The sequence below is a fragment of the Staurois parvus genome, unplaced genomic scaffold (assembly GCF_062004578.1).
Source record: "Staurois parvus isolate SC_StPar_1 unplaced genomic scaffold, SC_StPar_1.0 ptg000183l, whole genome shotgun sequence".
In the NCBI taxonomy this organism is placed as follows: Eukaryota; Metazoa; Chordata; class Amphibia; order Anura; family Ranidae; genus Staurois; species Staurois parvus.
Genome location: NW_028317979.1, coordinates 1,321,489 through 1,339,322, shown reverse-complemented (window position 1 = coordinate 1,339,322; position 17,834 = coordinate 1,321,489). Strand labels below are relative to the sequence as shown.

At 39.3% G+C, this 17,834-nt stretch overlaps 1 protein-coding gene across 2 annotated transcripts in view; it reads right to left on the bottom strand.

The window, feature by feature from the left end:
• Positions 1-232: 232 nt before the first annotated feature.
• The window catches only part of TLCD4 (TLC domain containing 4), a 111,406-nt gene continuing 93,804 nt past the window's right edge, over positions 233-17,834 (bottom strand). For both annotated transcript variants that reach the window (XM_089677275.1, XM_089677276.1), the window contains exon 7: positions 233-10,435. In XM_089677275.1, coding sequence (XP_089533401.1) covers positions 10,120-10,435 — 316 coding nt within the window. In that variant the 3' untranslated portion in view covers positions 233-10,119. The remainder of the gene's footprint in view (positions 10,436-17,834) is intronic.

The following is a 17,834-nucleotide window of genomic DNA, read 5'->3' as shown; positions in this document are numbered from 1 at the left end:
AAATATGACTAAAACAAAAATGGTATTTTAGTCAAAAGACTATGACTAAAACTAAATTGAAATTTGACATCAAAATAACAGGGATGCTGATTGAGAGAGTGAAGTTCGACTTGAATATGCCTCACCAGTTCCCCTACAGTAGGGATATCAACATGATGATCGATTTCTGTGGGGCACAACATAAAACCCTCTGCATGAATGACAGCATTAAAAAATCACATTCAATCAGGCCTTTCTAGTTTAGGAGAAAATTTTATTGCATTCGTTATTCAAAATAGCGTCATAAATCTGAGCAGGGCCTACGTGTTTATACAGAAATGCCCTGATGTGGTGCAACCTACCTACACAAAAATAACATTTACCCTTTCAAAATGACAGAATTCATTGCATTCAAGCAACTGTGTTATTGGACGTTAAGAGATTAAGAAAATAAAATCTCTGTTTATTTATTGCCCTCCTAGAATTAGGAAAAATAAATTAGAATTATCATTTTGTGTGCAGACACAAAAGTATCAAGTCTTATGTTCACGGGCGCAGTGTTTCACTGCCGCGGTAGCACTGTGGAACAAAAACATATCAAACGATCAGCAAAAGGTAAAATCTATTTACAAGTTTCATGAAAACATCTTATCTAATAAGGCAATGCAAAGAGTAGAATGCAATCCATAGCAGCCACAAGACACCATTGAGAAGTTATACTGTGAAATATGATTTCTAATTGGTTGCTATGTATTGTAGTGTTCTACACAATGGTACTTTGCCTTACTAAAGAAAGATTTGTTATAATAAAAAAACAAACTAAAAAGAACCAGACATGACTGGGCTTATGCAGGATTCTGAATATTCAGTGTTAAATTCATAGAAATGTACAGACATCCCTTTACTTAGCTTTGAGGGGTCCTTAAGGTCTGTCTGTTGCTGTCTGACCACATGCTTAGAAAATGTCTCCCAAAACCAAAACGTACAAAACAGTATCACATAGCAGAGCCCCATTTTGAAGATTTCTCTTAAAGTAGAGCTATGCCCTCTAAATGATTTGTTGCAGCACTTGACTGCAAGTGTATTTTCACTTACCTTTTCTCTTAGCTCCCCTGCAAAGTCTCTAAAGTACCTGTTGATCCTGCTAGTGAAGTTCACAAATGCATCTTCCTGTGATGGGGTGACAAGGATACTGCACTGCTCCTGAATTCAGAGCAGAGTTGCCACCCTCAGGTAGGCTGTGCCCCATGCATTACTGTAGGATAATATGATGTTGCAGGAGGTGTGGTTGTTAGCATTTACAAATCTACAGCTTGTCAGTCAGTGCCTGACCACACCTAGTCCGGCTTTCTAGATTGGCAGCATTGCCATTGCAGCATCTGGGAGGGATGTGTAAGACACAAATGAGTTTGGCTCACCCAGGGGAGGTAAAGGACGTAAAGGTGTACCTCGGGTTTACAAATGCCTCGGTTAACGTAATTTTTGGTTTACGAATGAAAATCCTTTGAAAATAATACCTCGGTTTACACATTTTTTTTGCAATACGAAGTGTATGTCGGTGCCGATTTTTAAATGCAATTGCCGGCTTTTTTTTTTCCACTATAGCTCACAGAATTAGTTGTCACTTTCCCCGGAGCTAAAAGATACTTTGTTTCTTTTATCTCGGGAAACATACTAAAAGGAAATATTGTTTCTTTTAACTTGGGGAAATAAATTAAAAGGAAAACTTTCTTTCTTTTAGTTGGGGGGAAAGTGACAGCTGATTTTCTGAGCTATATTGAAGAAAAAAAAAGCCGGTAATTACATTTAAAAACCGGCACTGACCTATAGTGACAGAAACTTTTTTCTGACCTCCGGAACAGATTAATTGGTTTTTAATTCATTCCTATGGGAAACAGCATTTCGGCTTATGAATTTTTAGCAATACGAAATGTCCCAGAGAACGCATTCAATTTGTAAACCGAGGTACACTTGTAATATATACACCAACCAGTCATAACATTATGACTACCTGCCATAACTCTTCAAGGCATCGATTCCACTACACCTCTGAAGTTATGTTGTTGTATCTGGCATCAAGCCATCAGTAGCAGATCTTTTGTCCTGAAAGTTTCGAAGTGGGGCCTCCATGGATCAGACTTTTTTTTCCAGCACAGCCCAGAGATGCCAAATAGGACAATTTGGAGACCATCCAACACTTCAAACTCGTTGTGTTCCTTAAACCATTCTCGAATTCATCAGACCAGGCCACCTTTTTCCATTGTCTGTGGTCCAGTTCTGATGCTTACGTGCCCACTGTAGGTGCTTTTGGCTGTGGACATAGGTCAGCATGGGCACCCTGACCAGCTGACACTACACACAGAAAACAGACTACGTTGCACTGTGTGTTGTCACTTTTTTATCAAAACTAGCATTAACATTTTCAGCAATTTGAGACACAGTAGCTCCTCTATTGGATTGGACAAGACATGCCAGCCTTAGTCCCCCACATGTATTAATGAGAGTTGGCCACACATAACACAGGTTTTCCTTCCTTGGACCACATTTGGTAGAACCTGACCACTATGGACTGGGAACAGCCCACAAGAGATGCAGTTTTGGAGCTGCTCTGCCCCGGTTGTCTAAGTCCCTCAAATCCTTACACTTGGCCATTTTTTTCTGTTTTTAATACATCAACTAAAGCACATCAACTTCAGGGAAAATATGTTCACTTGCTGTCTAATCCCACCCACTTTCAGGTGCCTTTCTAATGAGATAATCAATGTTATTCACTTTACATGTAAGTGGTCATAATGCTATGGCTGATCGATGTGTATATAGATACACACACAATATAATATACACATACTGTATAAATATATATATATATATACACACACACAGACTATACTGTGGATAGATAGATAGATAGATAGATAGATAGATAGATAGATAGATGATATACTCACATAAATACGTACACATTGTATGAAACGTGTTCATCACAAAGTAACCAGATCTGGATCCTATCTAGACTGCCACACAGGAGCCTTCAGATGTATTTTAATTATTTTTTTAAAATCTTTTTATTCAATGTATTTTAACTCTAGGGCTCTGTTATTTGCTTTGGGTGTTCCCCTATGTAAACCTTTATTAAATAAGACTGCATTATTATAATTTAAGAATGAATATTGTATTCAGATCCTTGCATAAGACCATCTATGATGGTTCTCTTTAATCCCCAGTGCCCTGTTCAGTTTAGTCTCATGCATAAAGCAATAGAAAAGCTTCAGTAGGTGTGATGGAAATTTCTCTTATGACCCTCCCATGTAAACGACGGTGAAATTCATTAAATATGCAAAGCAATATTAATTATTTAGAGATCACAGGAATTCAATGATTCTTAGCATGCCAGGATTAGATCTACACTCTACTAAAACAATTTTTATTAGTGAAGCGCATAAAAAAATACCACTATCAAAAAACCTGAGTGGTTATTCAGAATACCTGCTGGAAATGCCAAAATAAGCAATTTGTTCCTAAAAAGTGTGTTCTGAATCATTGAGCTCAGGATATACCTGGGCCAAATAAATAATTCAAAATGTGAGATGTGAGTGGAATTAATATGAGAGACACACCCGACATCTTAACACTCTTGGTGACAAAGACAGAAAGTATAGTCTTAAAGCGACACTAAATAAATACCACAGTTCAAAAGTAGCCATACCTATGAAAGATGCAATGTATACTTGCCTGCTGCCTGCACCACCAGAAAGCAGCTCCATTCACAGGGAATTTCTGGATAGAGTCAGAAGGAAAAAAGACCCTTCTGGAAGTGTTGATCTCCTGGGTCCCCCGCAGTGTTACAGGACTGAGTAGTGATGTGGCGGTCAGAGGGAGGAACTGCTGAACACTGCGGAGGCCATAGAAGATTGACAATCCCAATTTTTTATTTTTTGCTTTTGACTTCAACAGGGGATTTCTCATGAACATAGCAGGGTTCTGGTGGTACAGGCAGCCAGAAAGTAAGTACAGGTCTGCCTATTTTGAATATTGTCAGATAATGATAGGGTCACTTGGAAGTCCATGTCAGTTGTATAAAACGGCTAAACAAAACTCTTATTTTTGAACCATTACCAAATTTAAAGTGGTTGTAAACCATCAAAAATACCCAGTGAAGTAACTGGCCTCAGGTGATACACAGAGAACAAATTCTCCTAAATGAGTTGTACCTGTTTATCTGCCATCTTCTCTTTTCTACATCCTTCAAAGTGCTGAATTTATAAAGCTTATACGAGAGTTTAGAAAAAAGGGGGCGGAGAGCTGAAGTTACATTCTGCAGAGCACAGTAAGGAGAGCTCTGAGAGCTGCTTGGAGGGAAGAGACACCCCCCCTCCACACAGCTCACAGGAACAAAGCTAAGGCTGTTGATCTTCTGGAAGTCCCTGCCTGTCACCATTTTTCTCTTGGTGTCAGGAAAACTCATCAGGAGTGATAGCAGAGGAAAGAAGCAGCAGACAGAAACGATACTTAAAGCAGAAATCTGGGAACATTTTTTTGGCCTGTGCAGTGGGGCTGTTCTGGCACTGCATGGGTCAAATGCTCGTTTTGTTCTAGGGGAGAAGATGCTGAAGATATACTCACCTGACCCACTGATCCTCCCCGCACAAGACCGATCCTTTCAGCTCCTGCCCCCAGTGGTCCACCAGTCTTGTAAATGGGCTGTTCCTGACGTCAGCACACTAAATGCACGACCACAGACAGGAACAGTCCGCCACTGAACCATGGAGGAGTGCGGTTTTCTGTAGGATTGGTGATTCAGGTAAGTATGAGCTTAGTCCTCACCTCTAGAAAAAACATGATGCCAATCCATGCAGTGGGGGGCACAGACCCACTGCATGATAATAAAAAAAAAAATAACTGGAGTGCTGTTAATTGAGACAAGTACACACTATAGAGGGCTATGCTTTGTTCATGTTTCATGTTTGAGGTATACAGCCACTCTAATAAGAATCAACATAGACACTGTGTTTTCTCTTGCTGTTCGCACCAGTGCAGCTTTGAAATCGCACTACTTTGTGCAACTTCAAAGCTGACTATTCAGTGCAACTTCATAGTGGCTTACTGACACTGTGCAACTTCATTTAACATATATGAATGCAAGTTGCAATGAAGTCACACAAAAACTAGTGCAGGAACCTTTTTCAAAGTGCTGTGGCTTTAGTGACACTGATTTGAACGGTTCAATTGCTGCTAATGGTGTGCGACATGTAATGCAACTTTGAACTCTCAATTTGCATGTCAAGTCGCACTGGTGTGAACCAGGGCTTAGTATAAAAATTAAGATCTTGTGGTATCATAGACTTTTGTCTGTTTTAATTCTATCCTTACTGGAAACCATTTTGTAGCCTCAGTCTGCACTGCCAATGCTTTTGCCTATACAGCAGAAAATCTAACATCTGGCAGTATGACTTTTCCATAATTTTAATATAAAAATAAAAGATTGCCTTGCCTGCAAAGTGAATGATTTGATCAACACAAGTTTTCCAGCTTCATGACAAAGTTTAGGGACTAAGTCTACAGTTTACACTGCTCTAAAAATTCTCAGTAGCCGTCATGTCACACTGAAACTCCCTTTATCAAAAGCGAGGCTTGCATCTTTGCACTGGGCAAATACTCGGACCACTGTATAGGGGTTACCATGAGAACAAGTTCAGCTGCAAGGCCTCTAACATGACGCATTTCATCATTTAAAATATACTCTAGTTAAGCTTCTCTTTCGTTCTTAAAATCAGACCGAGTTACCTAATTATACATTGGAAGAGAGATGGATATTCTTCACAAATAATATTGACACTACCTTCATGAAGCCAGTAGTCATAAAATGACAATAACAATGCCTTCTACAAAAAGAACAAAAAAAAAAAAAAAACACCACATTTTTAAACTCTGGTGGTGCTTGCTGTGCAAAAATAAATAAATACAGACCATAAGATCCCTGCAACAGTCTGAATGTCAGATAATGTAAATTGGATGAAGATGGTTATACTTGAACAAAGTATATATGGAATTAGACAGTTACAATTTGTTTGATTATAATCTAAACCCATAGATACATACTATATGGGCCTCCTTTACTGAAGCAAAACTATCACTGTTTTGAAGAGGTTATGCCATCACAGCTTTCTGGTATACCAAATATCACATGACACTGCTATATAAAATGTATGTTCTAAGTAAAGCAGCTCCTGCATACCCATATACAGATCCCAAATCATAGCCCAAGTCAGGTCTTTAGCACACCTCCACTTCTACAAACTAAAACGCAGAACATGCACCTCATTGGCCTAAAGAGAATGCCATGCCTTGCCCTGTGGGAAGTGGAGGTGGGTGGACATTGGCTTGGTCCATTATTACAGCATACCTGGGTCTAGAGGTCTCCATGGAAAGCCGCCACCGCTTACCAAAAATCAAGAGTATGTAGGTAATTTTCAGTGCACGGTTTCAGTAACCGCCAGACAGTCAGGTAAATGGAGTTCCAAAGTAGGGACTGTCATTCAGAACATACAACAAATACTGTACAGAAGGAGTAATGCAACAAATAGCGCTAAGCTTGCAGAATGGAAATGTTCAATAAATAAAACTGGAGATCTGGAAATCACAAAGGGGATGCAAGATGTAGCTTTGCTGTTCTCCATGAGAAAGGTGCTGATGTCAACAGTAGACTGAGTTACCTTTTCCGGGCACGTTTTGTCTGCACAGCAGACACTGATTCCCATAGGGGTAAGTGTAGAATAAGGGTGCCTGAGTTGTGCAACTTGGAGCTTACCCCACTGAGCAGATTTAAAAAACCTTTTCTTCTAGGTTTTATATATCAGCCCAAGTGTTTTTACTGTTTAGTTATTAATACATTGAACCAATGCTGGAGTCAAACTGTTACACAGTCCTAACAATTCCAACACAATCATGCAGTCATTTAAATGTGTTTGGAGAAGGCGAGCTCTATCCATTAAGACATCTTCTTGACTGGTTAGAAAATCTATGGGTGATTTATGAAGAGACTGCCCAACATACTGTTGGGTTTGCAGTGACTTGCCTGTGAACAATATTCCACAGTAATGCACGGTTTTGCATTATGGCCAACTCAAAACCAGCAGCCTGTAACCAACACACTGATCCCATCCCTATGTCTGGCCTTACCTTAGGCTTCAAACTTAAATGTAATCCTAACCCTCACAGTACCAATAGCCCCGTTCTTTAACCAATATTTGTCCTGTCAAAGGGATGGTACTGCTAAATAAGCCGAGAAATTTTCAGCAAGAGGAGTGGAGTGATAAAATTGGTCCTATCCAACAGATGTAATAGCTACATTGTAAAATTGTTTTTACTGATGGTACAATCATAAAACCTTCCATCTGGTCAGGTTTACTATAATTACATCTCTCATTATTTTGACCAACCTATTTCAGTTAAAGGGTCAATACATGCAAAAGTGATATTTTAGTTAGATGTGGGATCTAGCTGTGGGGTCAAACCCTACCTTTGTATATGGCTTAGATACACCAACAGTGAGATTTCCCTGCCATAATTCCTATCTTACTGTCCACCTGGGATTTCTTTTCCATATTTGTAATTTCTAGTACCTCCTGTTGAGTCTACATCACATAAAATAAATACAAAATGCAGCAAGGAGAATTACAGCTCCTCATGTTGGCCCATAGCAGGTGTGCAGACCCAGCAATTTAGGCCTCATGCACACAAGGCGTTTTTACAGCTACGTTTAGAAGCATCAGGTGTTTTTTTTTTTTACTGCTTCCAAATGCCCCTCCATGTTATCCTATGTGTTCATGCACACAAACCTTTGGAAGTTTTTAGTAGCAGGGGTGTTTAACAGAAGGATATAAACCCATGGACAGTGCATCCAGGAGCAGCAGCGTTTTGGCAGAAAAAAAATGCTTGACACGACAAAAAGTGCCTAAACACGCGGTAACGCTAAGCGTCAATTCATTTCAATGACCAGAATAAATTATTATTCTGGACAGTTAAATGAATTAATGACCAAACGCTTGACACCTGTAAACACACCTAAATGCTTGTAAAAGTACAAACGTTTTTTCAGCCAAAATGCTGCTGCCAAGAGTAGGAGTGATTTTAAAATGTCCTGTTTGCATGAGGCCTAAAAGTAAATGTATGGGCAAAATTAAAAATGAAAAAAAAAAAACATTCAGTACATCTCCACAATACGTGTGCATTTCCATTTGGTTTCTTTTAAAACACTACTACTAGAGAAAAACACCTGATGATCCCACAAGCTCCCAACTTTCTGTTCTGGGCTGGCATCGCTGCTTCTGCTGCATTGAAATTCCAAGTAAAGATGTCAGACCTTCCTGAGTTCTCCCCTCCTATACTACAGTACCCCTCTCCCTTATATGTTATGGCAAAGTGAGGGGGTTGTTCTGTAGTCCAGCAGAAGAGATCTCAAACACTGATAGCAATGCTTGGGATTTTAGAGCAGCAGAAGCAGCATTGTTAGCCCAGGACAATTAGATCCTCACTACATATCTGGCAGAATCAACAAGTATTCTTCTGTGTTTATATATACAGAGAGTGCAGCGCTAAATTTAAACTTTCAAGAACATTAGTAATATAACAAATAAGTCCAATCCAAAGCTTTTTGTATGTAGAAAAAAGTTCATCAATCGAGGACCCAACAGATTCCCAAGAAATCACCAAGAGGAAAAATCCTTCACCAACACCAATCGCACTGCCTCTTACCAGATGATACTGACCCACAAAAAAGGAAAGGTCAATATGCGCTGTGTGCTTCGTGGAAGCAAACAATCGTTAGGATCCTGGTTTTCCATACAAAGTTTTTTGGATGGACCTAAGTAAGTATTATCCTCCTAGAGGACAATTCAGTTTAGAAGGAAAAAGTAATCCTCATAGTGCAGTAATTTTCACATTTTTAATGCCTGAAATGCAGTAAAACACATATATCATATAGTAATTAAAACAGCATGTCCCCATATCCAAATTGCGATTTGTTTCCGACCATTAAGATGGCCGCCACGTTCCGATGCACGATCAAGTCACACGCTCTGGCTCCTTCCTACGCGTTCATCAATTATGTCATCAGGGGCGTGGCCAGTGTCTAGACATCGCGCCATTTATAGGTGAAGGAAACCCCTCTCTCTACTAATAATCAAAAACCGGAACCGGAAAAGATGGAGCAAGGCAATACATCCTGTCCCAAACTAATTATACAACCATTGTTTACAAGTCGCTTCCAGGAAGCACACAGCGCATATTGACCTTTCCTTTTTTGTGGGTCAATATCATCTGGTAAGAGGCAGTGTGATTGGTGTTGGTGAAGGATTTTTCCTCTTGGTGATTTCTTGGGAATCTGTCGGATTTCTGTTGGGTCCTCAATTGATGAACTTTTTTCTACATACAAAAAGCTTTGAATTGGACTTTTTTGTTATATTACGAATGTTCTTGAAAGTTTAAATTTAGCACTGCACTCTGTGTATATATATTTTTGTTTGTATTGTAACCTGCAATATTGTGCTGGCTGCTTATGTGGAGTATACCTACTGAATCTGAATAGACCATAGCGCGATATAGTATATATTGTTTAATTCTTGTGTTTGCAGTGTTCACTGTATAAAGAGTCAAAGTATGGGGAAATGTGCATGTACTAAAGAGATGTACTGCATATGTTTATACAATTTATGTTTAGATAGTACTAACATTAAAAAAACCCATAAAGACTAACCAGTAGTAACTGCAACATTCAGAGCATGAATCAAAATTGACATATCCAACAAAAAAATAGAGTATTTTGATCTTACTAGTCAGTCTCCTCTCTACAGGATATCCTACAAAGATATATGGATGTCAGTATGTGTAATGCTGCATTACAGAGTACATAAAAACTTGTACTAATACAGAAATTTCTGTTAAAACAATGGCAGAAATATAGTCTCGCTCTTTGGATTAGTGTGTTGGTAGAACTGCAAGATGTGAACATTAGCGATTAACATTACAAAGAGGTAATAACAAAAGTTCATTATTTATATGATGGAAAAAAAAAAATCACATGCAGGTCCTGACGAGCTCCCAACTGCTGCCGGTTGGAAGACACATGAGACACTCTGGCTTCTAATCAGTCTTCCCATTTTTCTGAGTTTTGGTCAATAAGCCATCAGTATGATAGAGGACTTTGTAGCACCCCTTAGTGATCTTCATCATCCACATGACGTTCATTATATCCAGAGACACACTGGAGATGATCCAAGCACATTGTGCCCCTAGACCCAGTCTATGAAATGCTTCTGTGCCAAAAGTGGAAAAGACACGCCCATAGTAGGTTGGTATGACAGCTATCCTGACAATGAAGAAGACGATTGTCATCAAAACTCCATTCACCATGTTGGGCACGGAATGTTTGTGGTATCCCAGCACTTCGAAGAACCACCTGCATAACTCAACAAAAGTGACAAGTTTTTAATTCCAGATGAAGCTAGACATAGTAAAAAATAAATACGTCTAATCAAGCAGTTTTGTTAGCAGCAAAATTAATGTGACAGAATCTTGATTGTTTTTCTACCAAAATGGTCATTACCCCTTTCATGCCCAGAAGTCATTGATGCCTACATGCCCAGGTCAAATGTTGCAGCAACTGCATGAACAAGTTAACTTGACAATAACTCTATGAATAATTTGTACATCTAAATCATTTTCACAATTTTCTATGGACATATAAGGCTCTTACTTGGTACACGTTTTTTTTTTTTTAAATTCTTTATAGGTTTCACCAAAGTATACAAATAATACAGTTGTCGTTAAATTGCTAGAACTGAAATACTGTAGATAACATTATTAATGTATACTGTCACAGAAATATATGAGAAAGATGTTGAATGAAAATGCCTGATATATGACACAATTCCCTATGATCATTTTATCCCCTGGGTGTGATATCATCATGTGCAGTAGAAAGCTAGGTGCAAACCAACTTTTCTATTTATAAAGACAGGAGAAATTCTAAGGCAGGTTAAGGGTTTTAATAAAAAGAAAACCTGTTTTGGTTCTTTTATAGGTTGATGAATGCATATACAGTAGATGTAAAATAATGCTTTATTAATGTTTAGTTTTTTTGAATACTGAATTTTTATTACAGTATTAAAAATGTATAAAGATACAGTTGTGTTCAAAATAATAGCAGTGTGTTGAAAAAAGTGAATAAAGCTCAAAATCCTTCTAATAGCTTTTATTTCCATACACACAAATGCATTGGGAACACTACACATTCTATTCCAAATCAAAACATGAAGAAAAATATATCAAATTTGTGTTGTTCTTCTAACAAAATTGAAGAAAAGTAAATATTAGACTGTTCAAAAAAATAGCAGTGTTTGTATTCTTCTTTACAAACTCAAACATTCACTATATAAACTGAAAAATGTTTGAAGATTTTGCTTTCCTTTGAATCACTTAATTAATATTTAGTTGTATAAGCACTGTTTCTGAGAACTGCTGTACATCTGTGTTGCATGGAGTCAACCAACTTCTGGCACCTGTGAACAGGTATTCCAGCCCAGGATGATTGGACTACATTCCACAGATCTTCTCTATTTCTTGGTTTTGTCTCAGAAACTGCATTTTTGATGTCACCCCACAAGTTTTCTATTGGATTAAGATCCAGGGATTGGGCTGGCCACTCCATAACATCAATCTTGTTGGTCTGGAACCAAGATGTTGCACGTTTACTGGTGTGTTTGGGGTCGTTGTCTTGTTGGAACACCCATTTCAAGGGCATTTCCTCTTCAGCATAAGGCAGCATGACCTCTTCAAGTATTCTGATGTATTCAAACTGATCCATGATCCCTGGTATGCGATAAATAGGCCCAACACCGTAGTATGAGAAACATCCCCATATCATGATGCTTGCGCAACCAAGCTTCACTGTCTTCACAGTGTACTGTGGCTTGAATTCAGTGTTTGGGGGTCGTCTGACAAACTGTCTCCTGCCACTAGACCCAAAAAGAACAATCTTACTTTTATCAGTCCACAAAATGTTGCACCATTTCTCTTTAGGCCAGTCAATGTGCTCTTTGGCAAATTGTAACCTCTTCAGCACGTCTTTTTTTCAACAGTGGGACTTTGCGGGGGCTTCTTGAAGATAGCTTGGCTTCACATAGGCGTCTTCTAATTGTAACAGTACTCACAGGTAACTTTAGACCTTCTTTGATCTTCCTGGAGCTGATTGTTGGCTGAGTCCTTGCAATTATGGCTATTCTTCTATCCATTCGAATGGTAGTTTTTCGGTTTCTTCCACGTCTTTCAGCTTTTGGTTGCCATTTTAAAGCATTTGCGATCATTTTAGCTGAGCAGCCTATCATTTTCTGCACTTCTTTATATGTTTTCCCCTCTCCAATCAACTTTTTAATCAAGGTCTGCTGTTCTTCTGAACAATGTCTGGAACGACCCATTTTCCTCAGAATTTCAGAGAGAAATGCACTGTAACCAGCATGTACAACATTTGCTGCCTTCCTTCCTTAAATAAGGGCAATAATTGCCACCTGTTTTTCAAAGAATGAATGGCCTCACTAATAGAACTCCACACTGCTATTATTTTGAACATGCCCCTTTCAATTAGTGATTCAATTACACAGAATCAGCAGCATGCATGTCATGACTGTTGGGTCTGTTGGATTTCTATTACTCTACTACACCTGCTAGTAAATTATTTGCCATGTAGAAATATCATTTCTACCAAAAACAGTGATTGAATAGGTTAGTGATGTCTGACTGCTATTATTTTGAACACAACTGTATATGGGTGCAGTGCTAAACAAATTTTAACATAGAAAATTATATACCATTAATCAGTGAAAAGACCTCAGTGCAAGTGAAATACATTATATTATATAGAACTAAATTCACAAGAAAAAATGTAAATGTGAAAAAATTATGAAAAAAATCACTAGTCCATATACCAATGTGTATAATAGGTCGACCAATTCCTGAACATATATGGTGCATAAATTCCTCAATATGTGTGCATAATACTGTGAAAATCCACTGTGCCAAAGCCACCACCAGCACTTTACACCAGAAAATGTGGCTGCCAAAAGATATGAGCAGTAACAGCGCTCTATGTAATCACCCAGATGACAACAGCTCTCTCATGGAAGCAGTCCTGTTTTATGGATCCAATGACCAGATCTTCATGATCGAGAGTGCGTGAATATAGAGTATGACTGTATGGGGTAGATGCACACCAAACGGAGCCAGATACAACTTTCTTGTTTTTAACCTCCATTATGTTTTGTACTGCATGCAGAGATTTTTGAATAAATACTACATTATGGAAGTTATATCTGGCTACTTTGGTGAGCGTCTACCCCATACAGCCACACTCTATATTTATGCACCCTGGACTTTGAAGATGTGGACAGTGGATCCATTTAAAGGGACTGCTTCCATGAGAGAGCTGTTGCTTTTTTAGAACTTTTGGCAGCCATATGTTCCACTGAGTGCAGAGTGCTGGTGGGGGTTTTGGCACAGTGGATTCCGTCATGTACTTTGCACATCTTGAATGAAGTTAAGGAGAAATTTATGCACCATATATTCAGGAACTGGTGGACTTATTATACACATTGATATATAGACTATTGATTGGTCTCATATTTGTTCATTTTTTCACATTTAGGTTTTTTCTTGTGAAAATATATATAATATATATTTTTTACTTGCACTAATTAATGGTATAATATTTGGGATGGTAAAATTTGGTTAGCTCTGCACCCACATATCTTTACATACACTGAAGGGAATTGGGCATATTATTCTCTGGTTCTAGCGGATTCATTTGTCCACTAAAGACTGAGTATTAGAAATATGGCACTGCAGCTTAACACTGCAGTTCTGAAGTTGAAAGTGGTCATCTGCAAGACGAAGGATTTCATGTTTCTCACTGAAGCCTTCCACCTGCATGTGGCCACTATGTCCTAGCTGACATAATGATCACATTACTGGAAACCAAGCGGATTGGTTCCTGATCATTGGTGGCGACCAGAGCAGTCAGTGACAGCCAGGATTAAGAGCCACCAGCTGCACTAAATGTTGGCTGGTGGCTCTGAAAAGAAAAAGGTTTATAAACAAACATACAGCATCCTCAGCTGATGCCCCAATTATATACAGGTGGCAAGTGGAAATGGGGGGGGGGGTCAGTTCTGATTGGAAGATTTTCCCTTACCTCCTGTTCTATTGACACCTATAAAATTTTGGGTTTCCCATCACTATTTGTGCCAGTAATTATGGTCCCCAAATCAAACAGAGGGTGAATCTCCCTATTGGCATGTGCAGTGCCCCTTTAGGTTTAATACCTCCTGTTGCTATGGCATAGATGGGGTCAGTGCCCATATAAATGCCAGCTGTGGGTATGACCCAGTCAGTCAGGGTTTGGGAGCAGGACACCCCAAAGCTGCCAAGATGTAAACTTACACTGAGCTGATCCAAAGGGCCCTTAGCGGGGCTGAATCCCCAGGCAACATGGCACAGATCGTGTGAGGACTAGCTGGAGTCACCCTGTCTACTCCTGACCTTCTTCTGCAGGTCCTGTAGTGGGGTGTGGATGGCCTTGAGGGTCTGGACAGAGTCCTTTTATGTGAGTAGTAGCTGAAACCTGGGAATAGATGGCATCAGTTTGTCTGGCTGGGCAGAGGTATAGAAGGGAAATTAGGAAGAAACTGGTATATTAATTGAAGGACCTAGTCACCCCTAACCCTCATTTACAGGTCCTGTAACTCATTGGTGGACAGCCTAAGGCTGAGGAATTCGTATATCGGAAAAAGTGATCCCAACTCTCTGGTGCTCCTGAAAGACTACCAAATGTCTATTCATGCTAATGGCGCTCTGTACTGAAGGTTCTGGTAGTAAATATGTTGACTGTGATGTGTTATGGAAGAATCATGAAGTTGCAGTAAAGTACTGAAAATGCATTGAAGCGTGGACATTCCTTTATTCCAAGTGGTGGGATGCATACCGGAAATGTGTGAGTGGGCCTCTGTCCAGGAGACATGCTCTATCCAAGAAGAAGCAGAGTGGGACAGGTACAACTTGGCACCAATATCTGCCAAATCACAAGTCCTGTACATCCCCAGTGGGGGCAAAGACAGCAATATATATTTAGAAAGGTCCTTATTCTTCTTTACCCGATACAAAACTTAAAAACTATGTATATAACTCTGTATACACTTTAAAAATCTGTAAGCTGCAATTGCCTACCTCCCTTTTTCTCTTATGCTAATCTTTTGGCCTTAATAATTTAAGTCATTAACCCTGCATGTTAAAGATAAGGGAATCGCAAAACACCAAAACCTGAGACAGGCATGTAGCATTTTGAGAAGTAGGTCAACTCCATATTTCTTTCATTATAGATTTTCTTTCAGTTTGAAGACAGTCAATTTTAAAGATCTTTACGATAAATTACAGCAGAGTGACTATGACCTTTGCTGTTTCTTTATTCGCCAATAAAATGTATTTTAGGGAACATTAAAAAAATGTCCAAGGTCAATCAATGTCTACAAAGTGTTTAATAGATACTGAACAGGCAGGAGGTCAGCATGCACAATCTAAAAAAGCTTGCTCCAGGCTCTTAAAAGCCACTAGGACAGGCTAAATGCAGGATTTGATGTTAGGGTATGGGTCCATTGACTAAACAGGCTAAGCACATATGGGAAGGGGGCACAGACTGCACACCAAAATAAAGTCTTTGGAAGTGATGAATTCCCAAATCAACAGCAACAGAATGGTCTGTGAAGGAAATCTATACGAGTTCAGATATCTAAAGAAACCTTGTCACCAACTTAAAAATTGCAGAAAAATCTTGTATTTTAAATGCTTAATTGTAGTGTTTTTCTTTTTATAAATCTTCACCTCTTCCCACCTAACCTATATTATGGATGCCATTGCAGGAGAGGGAAGCATAAAATGTCACATTAGTGACAACTCTGGGGCTGTTGACATAACATCCAAGATGGAAGTGCCTTGTAGCAGCCCCAGGGCTTCTGGATGTTTATAAAATGTATGTTTTACAGGTAAATAACAAAAACTATATGTTAAATGCATTTCTAGTCTTATGGGAAGATTTTTATTGATATAAATAGGCTAGTGACAGGGTCTCTTTAATACCAAATCTCTTTTTTTAATGTTTTACCTAACTAATTTTTTGCAATAATAATTCAATTTTCAGGAAAGCTTAAAGTATAAGTTCCTGTTTTGAGCAAAATTCAGCTAGTCCCCCTCTCTAGGCCTCGATCCAACCAGCTGGGTGTACATTCCCACCTGCAATTCTATACACACCTTCCCCTGCATCTGTCTGCAACCTATCAGTAAAATCTAGAGCTGGGCTGCTTATGACTGCACACTAACATCCCTTGATAAAAATGGGATGTACCCAAGATGTAAGTGCAGACCTGTGTAAAGCAGAGGGGGTGACACCAGTGGTTGTATCGAGGTGCAATGGCCAAATTTTTCCCACAGTCTTCTCTTCTCTGTGCTGAACTTCTGAAGCTTGTATGAGTGTTCAGAAAAAAGGGTTGGAGAGCTTAAACTAAACACTACACAGCTCAGTGAAGAAAGCTCTGAGAGCTGATTGGGGGGAAGAGACAAACTGAGACTGTCAATCTGCTGGAACTCCCTTCCCTGTCACCATTTTTCTTTTGGTGTCAGGAAAAACTGTCAAAATAGAATCTTTCTGATAGAAGAGGAACAAAGCAGCATACAGAAATGACATTTATTGCTTTCAATTGAGACATGTACACACTATGGAGGGATATGCTTTGTTCATATTTCATGTCAGAGGTTTACAACCACTAAGCAATATCTGCAGAAGAAGAGGGAGTTGAGTTCTTTAAAGCTTGTTGTGTAAAAAAAAAGTTATTACATATACAAAATGAACATGTAAAGTATTCAACAGTATTGTTACAAGTGCACTGATACAATCACCTTACGGATCTATTTTTGAATATTTTCTGTAGGTCAAACAAGCTCCTTATTTCCCTTTCTCTTAAGTATGATTTGTTTATTATTTTAAAAATAATAATAAAATAATAAAATCTGCCTGTAAGATCACTTTATCTGCTCTGCGGAATGCTTTTGAACAGAGCAGCCCCAATCCTCTTTTTCTCAGGTCTCCCGTCAGCGCTCCTGGCTCCGCCCTCCTGCCAAGTTCCCCCACAGCAAGCAGCTTGCTATGGGGGCACCTGAGCAAGCTTCCTTCCGAGCAGCTGCTCTGTATGTTCATTCACACACAGACACAGCTTGACCCTGCCCCACCGCTCTCTCATTGGCTCACTAGCTGTGACTGACAGTAGCGGGAGCCAAAGGCTTCTGCTGCTGTCTCAGCAAATGTGGAGGGAGAGACCCAGGACAGCTGAAGCTCTTGTGCACATCGCTGGATCAAGATGGAGCTCAGGTAGGTATTGAGAAAGGGACTAGGACTGTGGTAGGGGCCCCTCCACACAGGTTTTTTTTACTTTCATGCATAGAGTGCATGAAATTAAAAAAACATGAGCCTTTATAACCACTTTAAGTAGGAACACTGGCAACTGGGCAAAGGGTCAGAACAAGCCCATCATATTAGACTGCATGGGGACACAGGTTAGTTCATTAATCTTTGGGGATGTGGTCATAAGGCAGCAGGAGGTCTAGGAATAAGTATAGGCCTAGTCAAAAAATTGCTTGTTTACACCTAAAGTCAGTATGTAGCACCACTTATATATGCAGATTAAGCAGCTTGTGCTATTATAGGGGGTGGATGTATGTGATAACATTTATTTTCTGAGTAGGAAAGCAACGCACATGCT